General features: G+C 34.4%; 1 protein-coding gene across 8 annotated transcripts in view; it reads right to left on the bottom strand.

The window, feature by feature from the left end:
* Window positions 1–19,417, bottom strand: part of DMTF1 (cyclin D binding myb like transcription factor 1) — a 45,150-nt gene that overhangs the window by 14,445 nt on the left and 11,288 nt on the right. For 6 of the 8 annotated variants that reach the window (XM_001488523.6, XM_070265576.1, XM_005609195.4 and 3 more), the window contains 8 exons: window positions 19,158–19,274; window positions 17,199–17,321; window positions 11,900–11,994; window positions 8,199–8,313; window positions 7,195–7,271; window positions 2,427–2,584; window positions 1,294–1,326; window positions 280–389 (listed from right to left, as the gene is read on the bottom strand). In XM_001488523.6, coding sequence (XP_001488573.1) covers window positions 280–389; window positions 1,294–1,326; window positions 2,427–2,584; window positions 7,195–7,271; window positions 8,199–8,313; window positions 11,900–11,994; window positions 17,199–17,321; window positions 19,158–19,266 — 820 coding nt within the window. In that variant the 5' untranslated portion in view covers window positions 19,267–19,274. The remainder of the gene's footprint in view (window positions 1–279; window positions 390–1,293; window positions 1,327–2,426; window positions 2,585–7,194; window positions 7,272–8,198; window positions 8,314–11,899; window positions 11,995–17,198; window positions 17,322–19,157; window positions 19,275–19,417) is intronic. The other 2 variants (XM_014739056.3, XM_070265579.1) reach the window with 1 other exon arrangement.

Genomic DNA, 19,417 nt, shown 5'->3' with positions numbered 1-19,417 from the left:
GGAGCAGTTTTGAATTGCTGCAAAATGGCAACAGGCTAGACCTAAAACCTTTGAAACTAAGGAACTGTTGTGTCCCTGTGAACAATGTTACCTTACACAAAAGCAAAAAATAAAGGACTAGTTGGATCTATTAAGTTTGAAGACAAAGGAAGACTAGAAAATAAAATTTGAACTAAAAGTGAATGACAAATTTCTTCCCAGAACAGCAGAGAAAGCAGTATCTGAAGGGGCAGGAAGCTCAATTGGTGACAAAACCACAAGCAGCACCACACACAATACCTGTGTTGCAAGTATCCTTCATCAGTCGGCACCGATCTTTGACGGAAGATGCACTTCTTCCTAGCGCCGCCCCTATTGTTGCCCAGTCATTGCCATGCTTTATCCGGAGCCTAAAACAAGAGTCTGCCAATCAGCATTTGGTTCAACTGTTTCCTCCCTTTTAATTTCATCATTTATTCTTCATTCTTCTTCTTCCCATTTGATTGGTTTGGAAGTTGTGGGCAGCAATACTTTGAGAGCCAAAGTTTGAAAGTGTGGCCTTTTTTTGGGGTCCACAGTTGTCTGTGGGTGAAAAAAAAAACAGGCAGCAATTGCCTTTTTCCTGGGTCAGAGAAGAAATAAGTAACTTGGATATGTGTTCAAAAAAGACCAAATTTCCCCTCAGGTTATTGATACAATCTCCCAGGCAATCCCCAGATTTTTCCCTTTTGAGTATTCCTAACAAGCTCCTCAGATATCTGAAAAAGTTTGACAAGTCCTTATCATCATAAACAGGATCAACTTTCAATTTTTCTCATGATCCATACAATCCATTAATCCATACTTAATTGCCCCAAGTCATGAAGCAAAATTATATTTCCTGTGAAATAGCCATTATAGGGTAGAGTCAGCCCAGACATTAAGTGAAACATTGCCAAGTCATCGTTCTAAACTAAGTCACATAGCACAACCCTGGTTTTGATCCTGGTATTTAAGTTTCCCAAATGTAGTCTTCAGGCCACCAAGGATGGCCATCGAGTCTCTTCTGTAGCCCCTATTAGTGGCCTAAGGATGCATTTCATTTGGTAACTGACAACAGGAGGAGACTAAATTTATGGGCATGGCTACTCTGCGCAGGTATGGATCTGATAAGTTCTATTTATGATCAATCATGCTTAGCAGCAGGAGTAATCTATACCAGTCTACCAAAAATCTCTTGACATTTTCAAACTACAACTTTCAAAAACATAAGACATTAAAAAACATTAAAACCCAACTACCAGAATTAATGAAAAAAAATTTTTTTAAACTTACTCCTTGAGCTTTTCAATTTCTTCAGGTGTATATCTAGAAATTTAAAGAAATTTAAAAAAAGATCAATTAAAACAAAGAATACTAAAAACTAACAAAAATCAGAATTTCACTCAGAGAGGCAAATGTTAAGTCACTTAGCATAATGACAACGTTTTTAAAGTAACTAATTTCAAAGTAGATGAATAAAAATTAAAATTAATGCTTCTATTTTCTTTTAAAAAACAAATATTTTTAGCTATAATTAAAGTGAGAACTGCACAATTTTCTCTAGGAAAATTGAACATTTAAAACATATTTACTTCTATGCTAACTCCTCCTTTATTTCAAAATTAGGTTCAGGCACTCTAATATCATAGCTATTCCGAAAGATTTATGAATGACATCGCAAACCAGAGCTAAAAAAAATCTATGATAAATTCTCATGAGGCACTGAAAAATTTAAAATTCTCTTCATTTCGTCTACCCATGCATGGACATCTCACACACTCTTGCTTCAATATAAAGACCTTATTGTTTAGTGGGCAAGTACTCAATACAGCCAATGAAATGTTTTCTTTTTTTTAAAAAAGCAGTATCTAGTAAGCCATACTATTACTACCTAAAATTCCCAAAGAGAAATTAAACATATGTCAATAATACTATATAATCAATGCATTGAAAATATGATGTGTTCCCATAAATGTCACCTATAACAGAAATCCATGCATTGTATCCAGAAATTTAGTTGTTTTCCACTATAGTTTTAATTTAAAAAAAAAAGAGTCACTGACCTAGAAAATGCTATATATAAAAATGAATATGAAAAATGTTATTTAAAGTTCATTTCACACTTCCTAAATCTTTAACCACTATTATACTTTTTATAATGTTAGTTTACTACAAAGCAGACTTTGATATATTAAGTCAGCTAGGTCTTTAACTTATATGATTTAGATTCTAATTTCTAAAAGGGGCCTTATTATAAAAAGGTATCACCATATTCACATCACGACCTGGAGGAAAAAATATTAACACGACAGTAATTCATAGCTGTCTCCAATTAAGGCTTTGATCATAACTATTTAAAAAAATGATAATTCCTTAAATATTTCCCCTGATTACATGAAAACATGCAGTATTACAAGTTTTCATACTTTCCCACATGGTTTCTGTCATCATACATGCGAAGCACTCTTCTATAAACTGCAAACAAAGGCCGGTTCAGACCCCATGCTATAGTCCTGTAGAAATCTTTTCTTTCGTCTTTTGACATCTCAAAGATGATTTCTGTGGCATCTTTTATTCCGCGTGCCTAAATGGGTTACATTTCTTTGATTTAGGGATTTCTGATAAAATGCATATGGATATACTACGCTTTTTAAAAGTTGTTTTTTTATGTTAAAGATCATCAATGGCATTTAGAAAAATAATGTATTGCTAATTCATTAATAAGTCAATTATAAACTTTAAAATACTTCTCTTTTAAATATTTAAATATTTCTATTTTAAATTTCTAAGAGACAATAAAGTGATACTTAAATGTGCCAAAAATAAATGGTATTAAATTCAATAGAATCAAGTTCTGTCAACCCCTCTTAAAATTATAAAAAATTGAAGCCTAAGGAAAGTAGAAGAAAATCATAAGAACAAAATTAATGGAATCAGGAATCAAAGAAAGCAGAGAAAAGATAAGCAGTGCTAAAAACTGGTTCTTTGAAAAGATCCATGAAGACTAATAAAATATGAAAAGATAAACTTATGGCAACACTAAAAAAAAAAAAGACAAAACAATATTAGAAATGAAAAATGGGGCCTAAGTAGAGATGTACAGAGATTAGACAGTTAAACATTATGAAAATTTTATGGCAATAAATTTGAAAACTTACATAAAACGAATAAATTCCTAGAAAAAGTCGACTTACCAAAACTGACTCAGGAAGAGATAGAAAATCTAATAAGCACAGACCATCAAGAAAATTTAATCAGTTATTAATAATTTTCCCACAATGAAAACACCAGGCCCAGATGACTTTACAGACAAATCCTACCAATCAAGAGAAACATAATTTTGATTTTAAACTATTCCAGAGTAAAGAAAAAAGGGGGAACATTTCCTCATTCATTTTATTAGGCTAGCATAACCTCAACAGCAAAACTAGATAAGAAAAATTTCAGAAAAGAATTTTCAGGCCAAGCTCATTCATTAACACAGATCCCCCAAATCCTTAAAATATTTTAGCACACCGAACCCAGCAAAGTATAAAAAGATTAATCAATGCAAAATGTGAGCTTATTCCAGGAATACAAGTCTGTGTTAATTTCAGAAAAATTATTACTGTAATTAATCACGAGTAGAATTATGGAAAAAAAGGTAAAATCTCAATAGGTGTGGAAACAGCATTCATAAAATTCAACATTCATATATGATAACACTCCTGGCAAGTTAGGATTTGCTGATAATCTGATAAAAGAAAAATATATAACAAGTATAAAGATCAGAAAAGAAGAATCATTTACAGATGTTATGTATGTAGAAACCCCAAAATTTATGAAATAATTATTTGATTCACAAGAGTATTTAGCAAGGCTGCTGGTTACAAAATCAATAATAAAGTCATTGGCATTTCTATACAAAGCTCAAAAATCTTTAAAAATTCTCATTTAAAATAGTATCAAAATTAAAAGCATTAGGACTAAATCTTAGGCAAGTTATGCAAGTCCTTTATGGAAGAAAACATAAAACTAATAAAAGACATTGAAGAGGAACTAAAATGGAGAGTTATACAATGTTCTTCAATAGGAAGATGGAATATTGTAAAGATCTTAATTCCCTTCAAATTGATGTACAGATTCAATGCAGTACCAATAAAAACTTCAAGAGTTTTCCATTCTTTGCAAACTGACTCTAAATTTGTAAGGCAAGAGGAAAGGGCCAAGAACAGCCAAGAGATTCCTGAATAGATTTTCCCCATCAGATATAGGGACTTCTGAAGACAGTGCTATACCGGTGTAGGTATCGCCAAACAGAATCTGGGAACAAATCAGAATTCCTAGAAACAAATCTGTGGAAGCCTGACTTAGGACAGAATGGACACTGTAGATTGGGAAAAGGCTGACATTCCATAATGCTGCTGGGACAAATGTCATGTCATCCATACAAAACAAAACTAAAAAAATCCCAACAACATTGAAACCCTATCTCACAACTATAGGAAAAAATCTGTGAAAGGCAAAACTATAAAACTTTCATAAGACAATATGTGAGAATATCTTTATGCCCTTAAGGCAGAGGAGGATTTCTTAAACAAGCATGCAAAACATAAAAGTAAAAAGATGATTAATTTTTATCTTGAAATTAAGAATCTTTGTTCATCAAATGACACCTAGAAAGAAGGAAAAGACAGGCCACTAAATTGGGACAAGGTATCTGTAATATAAATAACCAAAAAACCATTAGTCTCCAGCATAAATTAAGAACACCTAGAAAAATGAAAAAGAAAACCCCACAGAAAAATTGATAAAAAGACACACAAACAGGAATTTCAAAGAAAATATGTAATTAGAGAAATACAAATTAAAGCCATAATAAAATACCATTCACATCCACCAGATTTGTACAAATTAATAACAAAAAACTAAAAAGAACCCAAATGACCATTAACTGTGGAATGGGTAACTTAACAGTATATATATTTGCACAATGAAATACAGTTAAACCTATCAACAGAGGATGGATCTCAAAACATAATATTGAACAAAAGAAGCCAGTTACAGAATATCCAGAGAATGAATCTATTATATAAATTTCAGAAAAAGGTAAAATTACTCTGATATACATTTTATACATTCTTGAATGTATGAAACTTCACAGTAAAAAGTTTCTAAATTTTAGAATCTTTCCTAAAATTATACAGTTTCAATTCCACAAATAATTAAACCTAAATATTTACAGCTCCTACATGAAAGGCACTGTGTTGCAGGATGACTATATAGAGATAAGAAGATTCTGCTTTTGTTTGCTTGTGGCTATTCCTTTCATTTATCCTTTTACCCAAAATATGGAACATGACATCTAATTAATTTGTTTAAAAATGGCTCCACAATGTTCTTAGAAGAGCACCACACAATAAAAACTATGTGAAACAAATTATCTTTTTCCAGGATCAGTATATCTTTTTGGACATTTCCTTTTTCTGCCAATCTTATCCCCATTCTCCCAATCATCCAAAATAAAAACTCTTAAGTCATTCCAACTCCTTATTTTCCTTCTTCTCCAACATCCAGGAATCAGGCTTCCTTATAGACTAGTTGCTTATCTGCCCTTGTCCTGCCAATTCCATTTCCACCACTGTAGTTTACTTACTACTACATCTCATCTTACTACTCTCATCTGGTCAACTGAAACAGTCATCTAAAATGTCTCAAATTTTAGTCAGGTTCCTGCCCTTTATTTACAAAGTTGGCAGGGTCCTTGGAGATCATTTATTCCAATCCCCTAGACAAGAAACCAGCTTCTTTATTCCCAAAGTTCAGTGTTCTTACCACTCATGATTGCTTTATCTGAACCTGCAGCATTTTTCGCAGTCTTAACTAAAGTGTGTATAATCAGTGGATGACTTTAATACACCTCTGCGTACATTCTCAATGACCACTATATTTCTGTTTCTCCTATAACAATTAGCTTGGTGGGAAGGATCTTTATTCAACAATAAAGAATTAAAGTTATTTATTCTTTATACTTTACAAGGCTTAGTTTGGGAAGAGTGCAGCTTAAAATTAAGCTTAAGAATGTGGACATTTTAAGCAGCAATGTATTTATAATAGTAAAAAATTATAAACAATCTAAGTATCAAACAAAGGGGGATGATTAAATAAATACTGTACACCTCTCATTCCCAAACAATGCTAATGGTCTACATTTCAAACATGCCCTATTTGAATCTAACTTCATTATGAGGGTGGTAAGCAAGTCTCTGGAAAGATTTCCTTGAGAAAAGCACAGATCTACTCCACTGATCTCTCACTTAACTAAGTTATCTGTTTTTCTCATTTCCTACAGGACAGAGTTCTAATTCTTTGGCCTGGACTTCAAAGCCCAGTTTCCAGAGGCTAATTATTTTGATTCAAGTTAATGGGGTTAATTTAATGTGCTCTGGGTTTGATCTCTGATTCCTTGGTGCTCGGTAGTTACTCATGCTGTTCCCTACAGCCCTATTCTAGCCTAAGTTATACCCATTTTAAGACGCAGCTCAAATCCTTGCTCTTCCAATTATTTTCCATAACTATCTTAACCCTGAGAATAAACTGTTCCTACTCTGATCTCATGCACAATTCACAACATGGATCAATCACATGGTACAAAGCCTTGCATCATTCTTCACTGTTTTCAGAATTCCCAAACGGATTGCTGGCTTTTCAAAAGCAAACACTATGAGTTAAGGCAATTTATATCGCCAGTACCTCAAACATACTGTGTTCAACAGACAATGAAGAGGATGACTAAGATAACAGGATATAAGCCTGAATATGAAAATGAACTAAATTTTTTTTTTAAGGCAGGGACTAGTGTGATATCATAAATTCATTCAAAGAAGAAGATGCATATCTCAGGCTTTAGACAATATAAACTTAAACTCGTATTTATAAAAAGACAGAGCTTTAAGATTCTGAGAGGCTACCAAGATTCTGTCTAAACATCAGGATGTTAACTAAAACAATAAAACTACTTTAAACTGAGAATTCAAAATTTGTTTAAAAATATTCTAGTCACATACCTGAGGATTATTAAGCCAAATATTAGCCAGTCATCCATTACAAAAATTACTGAAAAGCTCCTAATAAGTATACACAATGCTGCTTTGAAAGTTTTGCGAAATTCTCAATGAAAAAATTAGTGAAACAAAAAAATATGCCGTAAGATACCTTCAGATAGCGTTCAATATTGTTCATCAAAATATCAATTTCTTCTTTGGACCACATCCCCTGCTTCCACTTATGTCCTTTAAAAGAAAATAAGTTATGTTGTTGAAAATGTTATTCCTTGACAGAAACAAAACACTAAAGATTTGCTTTGTGATTAAATAAATAATTTGTGGGAATAAAATGTAGCTAATTTAGTTTGTCATGCATCTGAAATCTGAAAGATCCCCAGGTAAAGTTGCTTTTGTAACCTCTGGTTTTTAAGGATACATTTCACCCTACTAAATAAAGAGAACGATAAGTAAAAGATTATAAAAATATTACTTCCTCTCAGTTACATCTCTTATCCTTTCGGCAGTATGGGACTACTAAAAATACATAAAAATTATAAAAACCAAACCATGCCCAAAACTTTCTGAAAAACTTCTTCAATGAAAATAAATTTTATGGGCAAAAGAAAATGTACAAACGATTCTAGGACAAGGGACACATAATGCGTTGGATACCAAGTGAATAATATATTCTTAATGAGTATTTACTATACAGTAGTTGCAAACAATCAATTTACTTACTTTTGCTTCCTTTCCTTACTTCAGAGTGGCACATACACAACCCCCACTTTCTTGTAGCAGCCTCCTAGCAATCCTTATGAGCAAGGCAGCATTATAAACACAATGTTACTTTAAGCTTCTAAGCTGCTTATCAGACCAAAGTTAGATCTCTGAAAAGTCTTGACTTCCTACTCCCATAAGCAATAATCATAGTGTCTTTTAAATGCTACCAATGAGCATTTGTTTATAATCTGCTTCATATCAGAGAAATAAGGATGAATTATTGAAAAACAAATATTGGTTTCATGGTCTCATTCAGAGTCCAATTTAATTCAATTAGAAAAGCTCAATTGCTGTAACTACTCAATCACAATTACAAAGGTCTACTCAGAATCCTGATGACTACAAGCTCTTTTGACCTCCATATTTGACACTACAATTCACAGTATATCTTACCTTTGTTAGTCAGAGAATCCTTATCTTCTTTAGTTGTAAACCATGCTTGGCTAACTGCTGAAACTTCCTCATTACCCAAGGGAGATATTTCATCTAGTTGCTCATTCTGTAGAATCTTGAAAATGTAAAAGTAAAAAAAAAGTAGCAGCTCGATTTAATACCCAACCTGATTCATCCTTCTTTGTAATGCTAAGTATTATAAAACTCTAATAATATGGAATTCATTTGTCTTAGATATACTAAAAATATATTCAATTTATAGAAAGACAAATATTTTCTTGCTGTTTTTATTTTGGCAGTATGTAAACAAAATTATCTGCATTAACAAAATACAACCTTCATTTAAGCTAGTAACTCTGTACTAGTGGCTTAAATTCTATAGAATATTGGCTAAGATTCCATTAAGTATTTAAATTAACATAGGATATCCAAAGTCATTTGTACATTTATATCTGTAAAATGAGCTCATATATACAATAAAATGGAAATACTAGGGTTGAGTGTTATGGTTGTTAATGTCCTCACAGGTAGTTTGCTGCCTAAATATACAGTTATCCGTAATGTAATCTCTTGCTAAATTTAAAGGACTAACACGACAAATCAAAGGACACTACTGCAAAATTATGGTGTGCTAATTGTTTACTGACAACTTTGTTTTAGCCAACTCTAGAGCTGATTCCTACCCTATTAATGCACCTTCTTTTCAAAGAACTATATGGTACTGTTTCTTTTTATGATTATTATTGCAGATAAAGCAATCTTTATTGAGAAACGTGTAGTTAAAAAATTACAGCTTTATTGAGATAGAATTCACACACCATAACATTCACCCTTTAGAGTACAAAATTCAGTGACTTTTCGTATATTTATGCAACTATCACCGGGTACATTTTCAATTACAGACATATCCAATCTAAGCAAATTCTACTGGAACAAAGCCACCTTTAAGAGACTTGGCCTTGGTAAAGAGAACTTAAGTGTGAGGAAGATTTGGCAACAGTGCTACTATACCAGGTATGAGCCTATCATAGGCAGACAAGGATAAGGGGATAGTCACATGCCTAGTAACCACTCAACCCAGTGCAGTCTCTGGACTGGATCAACTACTAAGCTATGCCACTGGCTAGAAGTAAGCCCTAACAAAGACTGGACTATTTCTTGAATAAGGAGAAACTGAATTTCTAATTTCAAGAGGAATTGAAACCAACCTCACTGGGAAAAAGAGAAGCTGTCAGTGAACAACTAAAGCACACTGAGAAGAAAAGCCATGCCTCTATTGCCACCTACTTTATTTTTATATCTGGTAGTAATAATATATTGTATTTATGAAAGTGTTTTTTAAATCCATAGGCGAAAAGCTAGAAATTACTGAACAAGTCTGAAATGTTTTATAACCCAATATTCATGTGTCATACATTTTAGATTTTTTTCCTTTATAGACCAAGAGGTCTTTTAATAAAGCTGAGAATTAACATAGACTAAACAGATGATGTCTGAGGCCTCTTGTATTCTGAAGATCGCAATTCTCTAAGATTTGACACAGGAGCTATTCGTCAAGGGTGATACAGAGAACTACCAAAAGACCTTAATACATACAATATCCACTTTTAAGTTGGTTAAAAGAATAAAATCACCATTTCCCAAAGTGAGTTTAAATATACAGTGAAGCCTACTCTATGAACCTTAGGAATAAACCTGTCACGCTGATTAATTGCTATCTTTGGGCAAACACTTACTACCTTATGCCACAAATTTTCCTGATGAAGAGTTACAATTATTACTTAAATCATATAACGTTAAACATGTAAACAGCCATCAAATGAAGCAAATAATTATTAAATTTTACCAATAATATTCAACAATGTGAATTACAAATGAACTAAATGAGTATAGCAGGAGACTTAGGTACCTTAAAGGGTATCTATCTATACTTAGTATGTAGATATTAATGAGTTTTACAGTATATTAACCCATTTTTCACTACTTTTTGCATAAACCTTTTTAAACTACTCAGGCTTTATTTAGGATGCTGTTGCTTTTCAAATGAAGCCTTTATGAGTTGGTTGTAGGGTTTCATGTCCATAATATATACAGGCTTAGAAATCCAAGAATAAATATTTCACCCACTGACTATCTCTTGCAACCACAAAGTACTGTATATATTGGGAAAAACTTTAATTTCTAATTATTTTTCAAGCTAGTCAATTCACTGAAAAAGGACATAGTACATTAATTACTGAACTATATGAAACAGTTACACCTGGTTTGACACAAAAGGATACAGCAAAAAGCAGACTATTTCTGAACTTTTAACTATGCTTTCACTCACAAGCTAATATTAATCTTATTAAACAAATATTAGAAATTATTAAAGTTTTTCATTTACTAAAATGCTAACAACAAACCAAGAGGCTAATGTTCAATTATAGCTTGTTAACTCTTCGGAAATAAACCAAACAAAACAATTCTATAATTTGTCTAACTAACACTGCCACCGCTCAATCTTCTAATACCTAGGTTGTAAACCAAATCACACATACATATACACAGTTATTTTTACTGTGCTGAAAATGGAATGGAAGTGAGACTACATAGTCTTTGAATGTGAAATGAATTTGACGAGCCCCATTTTGAAGACAAGATGTGCTCTATTGCTTTAGAGGGCTTGGAAAAAATTCCCATCCAAATCACCCACTGAAATCCAAGGGCAGATTATGAGGGTTTCCAGCCTGTCTCAAAGCTGTTTGAAGCATGTCAGAGACTCACTTCTCTGGAAATCCTGTCATTCTGGAATCACTCTGAAGTTCCCTATTGCAAAAGACTCACAGTGCACCTACCTAGCATATCCTTAGTCCTTGATGTTACATATCAACTTGTAACTATGACAATTCTTAACTGAAAAAGGGTCACTGTGATGCTTCACAGAAGAAAAGTCATGGTACAATGTCTCTACTAATTACTTCCAAAATATTTTACTAAGTGAAGAGATAAAACAAAAGAACAATCTACTAAAAACAAAGGCACAACCAGCCAGAGAAAAATTTATATGTACCAAAGATTTTAGCTTTAGGCTATTTGAGAGAGCAAAGAATTCTGAATACTTTTGGCAGAAATAACTTAGAGGAGACAATTAAGCAAGTTCACATAAGAGAAGAACAGTAAGGCTGATTATTATCCAACCTCTTAACATATGGTAAAATGTATCTAGTCCTGCAGGCACCAAAAGGAACTACCAGGACTACAACTATTATAATTAAAATCTATTTGAAATGACTAGTTTCCATTTACATTAGAACAGAGAACACACGTAGCCTTTCTAAATGAGTCATTACAGATAACTGCTGGGTAAAATTTATCTTAAAAAGCTTTATATCCCAATCAATACCTTACAGAAGTAGTAAGATAAAATTTCAAGTTATTTAACAGCTCTAGTGAGATCATTCCATGTAGATAAAGAATGCACGCGCATCACCTGTTTCAAAAGATGTGAACCAGACTACAGGGAATGAATTTAAAATTCTATCTTTGCTTACAATTCTGAGACTCATATATGTGGGGACTGGAAACCCGAATGAAATAGTAAGTCTTACCCCAATTCTGTGGTTGCTACTTTGTCAGACACAATATATTCTCATCATTTTATTACCTAAGGTAAGTGTAAAGGATAATCCTCTTGCAGCCAGTAAAAAGACTTACTATACCTGGATCTGTGTCACAGTTCCCTCAGCAATCTCGTCATCTGCCACCTCTGTGGTTGCGGTCATGGTCACCTCAAAGCTCTGATCATTTTCTGAAACTTCAAGAAAAAGAACAGTTCAACTCCAGAATAATAATGGCAGGTTCTAATTATTAAAACAATATCTATGGAAAAAATACATGACGTCATTCCTTGCCAATACATCTATATATCTATATCTATATTTGCTTAATAAATATTCATTGTGCACCTAATACATACTAGGTATTGCTCTGGGTGATAGGAAGACAGCAGTGAGCAAAAGGAATGAAAGTCGTCCCTTCATAGGGCTTATTTTCTACTGGAGAAGACACAAAATGAACATGATAATACGCTAGATGGTGAAAAGTACTAAGGAGAAAAATAAACCAGGAAAGGGAATTTGTTGCAAGTGGGAGAGAGTGTTTGAAATTTTAGATAGGAAGCCAGGAAAAGTAACTAAGACTTGGAACAAAGTGATGAAGGGAGCTAGTCATGCAGGTATGTTGAGGAAGAGTACTTCATTCAGAAGGAAAGCAAAGTGCAAGGCTCTGAGATGGAGGCACACCTGCACTGTCCATAGGATAGTGTGGCCAGAGCAGACTGAACGAGAACAGTAAGATATTGGGTGGGGGCTTCTAAAGACTTTGGCTTTAACTCTTAGAAAGCAAGCCACTGAAAAAATTTTAGAGTAGAGGAGTGATATAATCTTTTATTTTAACAGGATCACTCTGGCTCCTATGGGGAAAATAGCCTGAAGGGCAATATGGAACGGCGTGAAATCAGTTAAGAAGCCAATTCAATAATCTGGATAAGAGAGGTGAGTGGCTTAGACTAGAGTAAAGGCAAGCAAGGGTGAGAAGTAGCTCAAATTGTGGATATATTTTGACGGTAGAGCCAATAGGATTTGCAGATAAACCGAACATGAAATAAACTGAAAGTCAAGTATGCTATTATAGTTTTTTTATCTGAGCTACTGGAAGAATGTACCCTGCCATTAATGAGATGGGGAAGACTGCAGAAGAAGCAAATTTGAGAATTTAGGGGCCAGCTCCATGGCCGAGTGGTTAGGTTCACAAGCTCTGCTGTGGTGGCCCAGGGTTTCACCGGTTCGAATCCTGGGCATGGACATGGCACCGCTCATCAGGCCACACTGAGGCAGCATCCTGCATGCCACGACTAGAAGGACCCACAACTAAAAATACACAACTATGTACTGGGGGCCTTTGGGAGAAAAAGGAAAAATTAAAAAAAAAAGGACTAGGAAGTTTCAGGAGTTCAGTTTTAACATATTAATTTGAGATATCTACTAAACATCTAGAGTTAAGAGAAGACTGGAGTGGAATAAATCTGGGAGTCATCACCAGGGACAGAATTTAAAACCATAAATTCTAGGGAGTGAGTGAAAAACAGAAAACAGAGGCAATCTAAGCATTGAGCACTGGGGCACTCCACATTCAGAGGTGAGGAGACGTAGACAAGTTGGCATAAGAGACTGAGAAGGAATGGACAGAAAGGTAGAAGAAAACTAGAGGAATATGTTCCCTGGAAGCCAAATGACAAAATCTTTCAGAGAGAAGGGAGTGATAAATACTGTCAAAAACCGTGGACAGATCAAGTAAGACAAAGACTGAAAAAAAATCACCCTTGGATTCACCAGCAAGGCCTCTGGAGAGACCTGGGAAGAAGAGTTTGGTGAGGTGAGAGAGGTAAAAGCCTGACTGGAGAGGTTTAGGGAAGACTGTTAGAAGAAGAAAGAGAAGCAGTATAGGAAGTTCTTTCAGGGTATTCTGCTCTAAAGGGAAGGAGAGAAATTGGATGGAGCCAAAAGCAGGCCGACAGGACTTTTATTTAAAGAAGAAATTACAGTATGTTTGTAATGCTGCGAGGAATGATTCAGTAGAGAATCAGAATGATGATTCAGAAGAGAAAGGAAAGAATTGCTGCAATAATGTCTCTGAGTAGGCAAAAGGGATGGGATCTAGTAAATCCCATGGGATTTACTAGAAGGGACGTCTTTGGGTAGGAGAAAAGATAGAATATATGGACATAGATACATGTGGGTGTGTATTTATGGTAGTGTAAACTTATAGAAATTATTTTCTGGCTACTTCAATTTTCTCAGTACAGTAGGAAGTAAGATTACCAGTTGAGGATAAAAAAGGTGGAGGAAGTGTTAGAGATTTCAGGATGTATGAAACAGTCATCTCGGAGCGAGAAAAAGACGACTAGAGAAGCATGGTGTGACTAGAAGGCAACATTAGGAGCCCACTTCAAGTTGATGATCGTGAACTGACAGTGAGACCAGTAAACTGGCTTGTGCTGTTTTTCTCTGATCCCCTTCAATTTGCTGTACTGGTGTAGACATAAATAGGCAGATAGATTTAACCTGGGTTGTGGTTTCACCAAGAACAATGAGGTGAGGGGAGGAAAAAAGGAGTTGAGGGTAAATGCAAGACACTGATTATCATGATTAACCATGAAACTGGGTAAGGAGGAAACAAAGCATACAAGTGGAGAAGGAACAATGAAAAAATGATAAGATCAACGGGTCCATTGGGGAAAAGGACTGCCGGAGTTAAAGAGTTTTAGAGCAAATCAGCTGAAAAGATAGGAAGTATTGGTAGGAAAACAAAGTCTGAAGTAGATCACAAATGGACTACAGTTAATAGGGAATAGCAACAGTGGCAATGAGAGTGATAAATGAGGCAGTGTGGAGAACAAAAGGAATAAGAGGCTAAGATATTGCAATAATAATTTAAATGAATAATCACCAAGATATATAACTACGAATAGGGAACAGAGTAAATGTGGTACATGACTGCAAAATCAAGTGGTCAGTAAGGAATCTAGACTGATTAACATCAGAGTTAAGAGGACTGTTAAGGCTCAGACAAATTTTACCAGTTTTATAAAGAAACTGGTAAACTTTGTAAAGAAAACCTGAATATTAAAATTAAAGTTACATCTTTAAAAACTAATATTCACCTCTACGAAGTCCAGCAAATAATGACTTGCCCATTCAAACAGTCCCAGATGATGGTGATGGATACAGGACTTCATGCATTTATGTGACTTTTTAAAATGCTTTTTAAAACTTTCCTAAGTTAACTTTATCAATATATGTTTTTTTTTTAATCCAGGGAACATGTAAATACTTCAAGCCTGCTTTTCATAAATTCAGTCTTATTATAAATATTAGGCTCCAGAATGCCCTCCATACACAATGATACTATGACCCAACATCAAGTAGCTTTCATGTGCTTTTATGTCAACACATCCAAATTATCTTAACCAGTTAAGTGAATGAGGGTGTGAGGGATTCAGGCTAACAACATAAAACACAACAAAATATTAAGTGTAGTTTGAAGCTATGATCATGATCAAGGCACTCTACTTTTAACCAAACGAACTAACCAGCTATAATTTATATCAAAATAATCACTCAAAAATTCTGGCTTAATAAAATACATAAGTCTTGTGGATGTACTGTACAGCATGGTGACTATAGTTAACAATACTGTACTGCAGATGGTTAAGAGTACATCTTAAAAGTTCTCATCACAAGAAAAAAAATTTAACTGTGTGTGGTGATGGAAGTTAACTAGATTTCTTGTGGTGATCATTTTGCAATACAGACATATACCAAATCATTATGTTGTACACCTGAAACTAATATTATGTTACATATCAATTATATCTGAATTAAAAAAAATCCAGCTTGAAAATGCCCACATAGGATTGCATCTATACAGATAGGCCAACCAAGTTTTAAAATTGAATCACAACATAACGATAGTGAAATTAGGAAAGAGTTTTAAAAATCATATGAATCATCATTAGGAGGAAAGATCATTTAATTAGAAATACGTTACGTTTGTATACGCCACAAATGGAAGCAATATTAGCAATACTAACATTAACAATGTCTTTCAATCAAGTCTCATAGTAAACTGATATAAAATTTTTTTTTTCAATTTAATAAGCAATTAACTCTAAATAAGAGTACGTATCTAACTTGGTGAAGACATGATTTTCCACGATAAAAATCTAGTCTTAGTTTTTTTCCACTGGATGAAGATGCGATTTTGGTTGATGGTGAGTGCAAAATAAAAGTTCTCCGATACAGCAAGACTCTCATTTGCGCAGAGTGCCACCAACAGCCTTGTGCCCCAACCACATTGCCATGGACTAAGACACCTAATCCACCTTTGTGTGGCCACCACAGTTCAATAAGATTCCATATTCTATTTATTTACTTATTTAATTTTTTTGAGGAAGATTAGCCCTGAGCTAACATCTGCTGCCAATCCTCCTCTTTTTGCTGAGGAAGACTAGCCCTGAGCTAACATCCGTGCCCATCTTCCACTACTTTATATGTGGGACGCTTACCACAGCATGGCTTGCCAGGTGGTGCCATGTCCTCACCTGGGATCCGAACTGGTGAACCCTGGGCCGCCGAAGCGGTACATGTGCACTTAAGCGCTGCACCATCAGGCTGGCCCAGATTCCATTTTCTTTGTTAAGAAAATCAGAAATATAATCTAACATTACAGTCAGTGTGTTGTAGTCTTGCCAACAGTATTCCACCTAAAATACTATACCGCTTTAGAATCCAGGCTACTCTAAATGATGTTGGAATATAAAGCATGTTAAGAGCTTTTTTTTTTTTTAGTGAGATAAACTAATCAGGCTTCTATGTAACATCCATTTAGCTATATACCATATGAAGATGGAGTAGAGCATCAGGGTTAAGAGTATGAACTACAAGAACGAGAATGCCTCGGTATAACCTTAGACAAGTTACACCTCTCTGTGCCCTAAGTTCCCTCATTTGTAAAATAGGGATGATGATAATACCTACTCTAGAGCATGCTTTCTCAATGATTCTTGGAGGGAAGGTTAAAAAAATCTTAGTCTTTTTATTAACAAAGCAAGGATATACATACAGTATATGTTAAAAAACCACACAGTATATCTGTGTTATTAAAATTTCATGGGGGAGAGCATTATAAGGAAAAATATGCCTAAAAAGGCTCCTTGGGGGGGTCAATAATAAAAAAAGGTTGAGAAGATTAAATTAGATAATATATATATAAACCATTTAGAGCTATACCAGGCACATAAATAAGTACTCATTAAGTGTTAGTTAAAAACAGGTTTTTTGACTAAATGAGGAGAAAAATAACGGATCTAAGTCTATCTTGAAATGCCAATTCACTCTCTCGCAGGCTGAAGTTTGATTTCGAAAGGGAACTCTATATGCTTAATACATAGTGACTTACGTGGAAGTGCAACAACTGATATGCAAGGAGTAGAATCATCAATACTCTGATCATCCTCAGAAGACAGACAAAGCCTTTTATGCGGAGGTTCAGTACTATCTTCTGAGTCTATTTCATCAGCTTCTAATGAAACAACACAAAACAAAACAAAAACAAACAAAAGAATCTCAAAATCTTCAAACTAATGAGGAAAAAACAAAATCGTCAACAAGTAACGACTGTGAAAGAATTTTCTTACTGATTTGTTCAGTTAGCTAAACCCAGCTGTGCAAGTAGGACTCAAAAGGACATTGCCTTCTCTCTTCCTTGTGCAGTACCTCACCTCCTATTCTGATGACAAGGAACTATGAACAAAGGTGATGCGTTTTAAACAACACACTTTTGTCCTGTCAACCACCTAGCTTTTCAATATTTCACATGTAAAGACAAGGACTGGTTATTTAATTCACTCACAAATATTTACTGAATGCCTACTATGTGCTAAGTGCTGGGAACAGGACAACAATAACAGACATTCTGCCAAGGAGCTCACTGTGTAGTGGAAGAGATGACTAAACCAACAATTTCAAAATAGTGTAATAAAAGCTATGGGTAGAATGAAGAGGCTGTTACAGGACCAGAGAAGAGAGCCATTTAATTTAGACTGCAGGTGAAGGAAGGTTTCCTAGAGAAGGTGTTTTGAATTTGAAAGAGAAACAGAAGCCAGGGGAAAATGACTACTACTGGCAGTAGGAGAAATATGTGCAGTGACACTGAGGTATGAACAGCTTAAGGTATGTTAGGAAAATAAAAATAGTTGTGAACTGCTGGAACACATACATATGAGATGTGGCAGGAAGTGAGGCTAGAAGGAAAGCTGAGATGCTAAGAGGCCATGTGCCAAATTAAAGAACCTGAATTATATTCTAAAAACCACAGTAAGCTTTAAAAAAACCTTTTTACACTACTGAGTATCACGACTGATATTACTGGCAGTTTGAAAGATGAATTAGAGGTGGGAGACTGGTTAAAAGGCTATTAGAGCTACCCAGGTGAGAAATGAGAATCTGAACTAAGAAAGGGGGACTTGAGACAGAGAAGGAATGGATTCAAGAAACATCACACTATCAATAAGTTTTCATGATGGAATGAATGTGGAAGATCAGAGAAAGATTCATTCCTATCCACATTTATGACTGGGACACCAAGTAATGAAACTGACTGAAAAAGGAAAAAAGAGAACTAGGTTTGGCAATTTTGTGAAATAATTCAGTTTGGGACATGTGAAATTTAAGGTGCCTATGAGAAACACAGAGAATTCAGAATAAAGACAGAAGTTTAAATCATTTTAATAGGTAGGTAGTAGTTAAAACCACAAGTTTGAATGAAATAACCCAGGGATTAAGTACTAAGTGAAAACAGAAGACAGAACCTAGGATGAGCAAAGATGAATTTGAAAGTAAAATAAATAATACAAACAAGGAATAGGTAGAGAAGAAACAACAAAATCACAAGCCTCAAGGCTGTTGATTCTTAATTCATTAGATGATCACATTAAGTCTTATTCAAATAATCATGCAAAATTCTCTAACATAGGTTCTACCACAAAAACGTTCATTTATTCACATTGGCAGGACTACTACTACGTTTTCTAATGTACTACATATACTGCTGGCACCAAATGGTATCAAAGAGGAAGAGTATTATAGTTAATCCATCATCATCTTCGCAGGTTCAACATATTCTACGTATAAAATAACTGCGAGATTCATAAAGGTTGAAATTTATGGTAAATTTAAAAATACACAAAAGTATATACGTTAAAAAATAAAAGTATAAATTAATATCAATTCATTACACAAAGAGATAAGTTCCTTTTCTACTGTTCTAAACTGTCTGTCTGGATAATAGGGATCAAAGGTGACATGAAACCCACAAATCCAAAAAGATGCACAATTACTTGTCAGCAAGTTCTCCTACCATTCTGAGGGCAATGAAGAATGAGGTTCCCGTCTGTGTCCCGAGTCAAAGTCACAGAGTTCACAGTTTCTACTGTTACTGTGTCAGAATCCTCTTCAACTGTGCTCATACTCAAATCTGTACAAGAACAGATTTCAGATTAAGATTTAAAAATTATTTCCAAATATAAACATAAAGTAGCCCCCAACTTCTCCTACTTTCCTCCCCCAAAACCCCTACAATTTCTATCTGCCTACAGTGTGCTTTATGTAAAATTGCAA

Source organism: Equus caballus, chromosome 4 (assembly GCF_041296265.1).
Source record: "Equus caballus isolate H_3958 breed thoroughbred chromosome 4, TB-T2T, whole genome shotgun sequence".
NCBI lineage: Eukaryota > Metazoa > Chordata > Mammalia > Perissodactyla > Equidae > Equus > Equus caballus.
The sequence above is the reverse complement of the archived record's forward strand: the minus strand, read 5'-3'. Positions and strand labels throughout refer to the sequence as shown.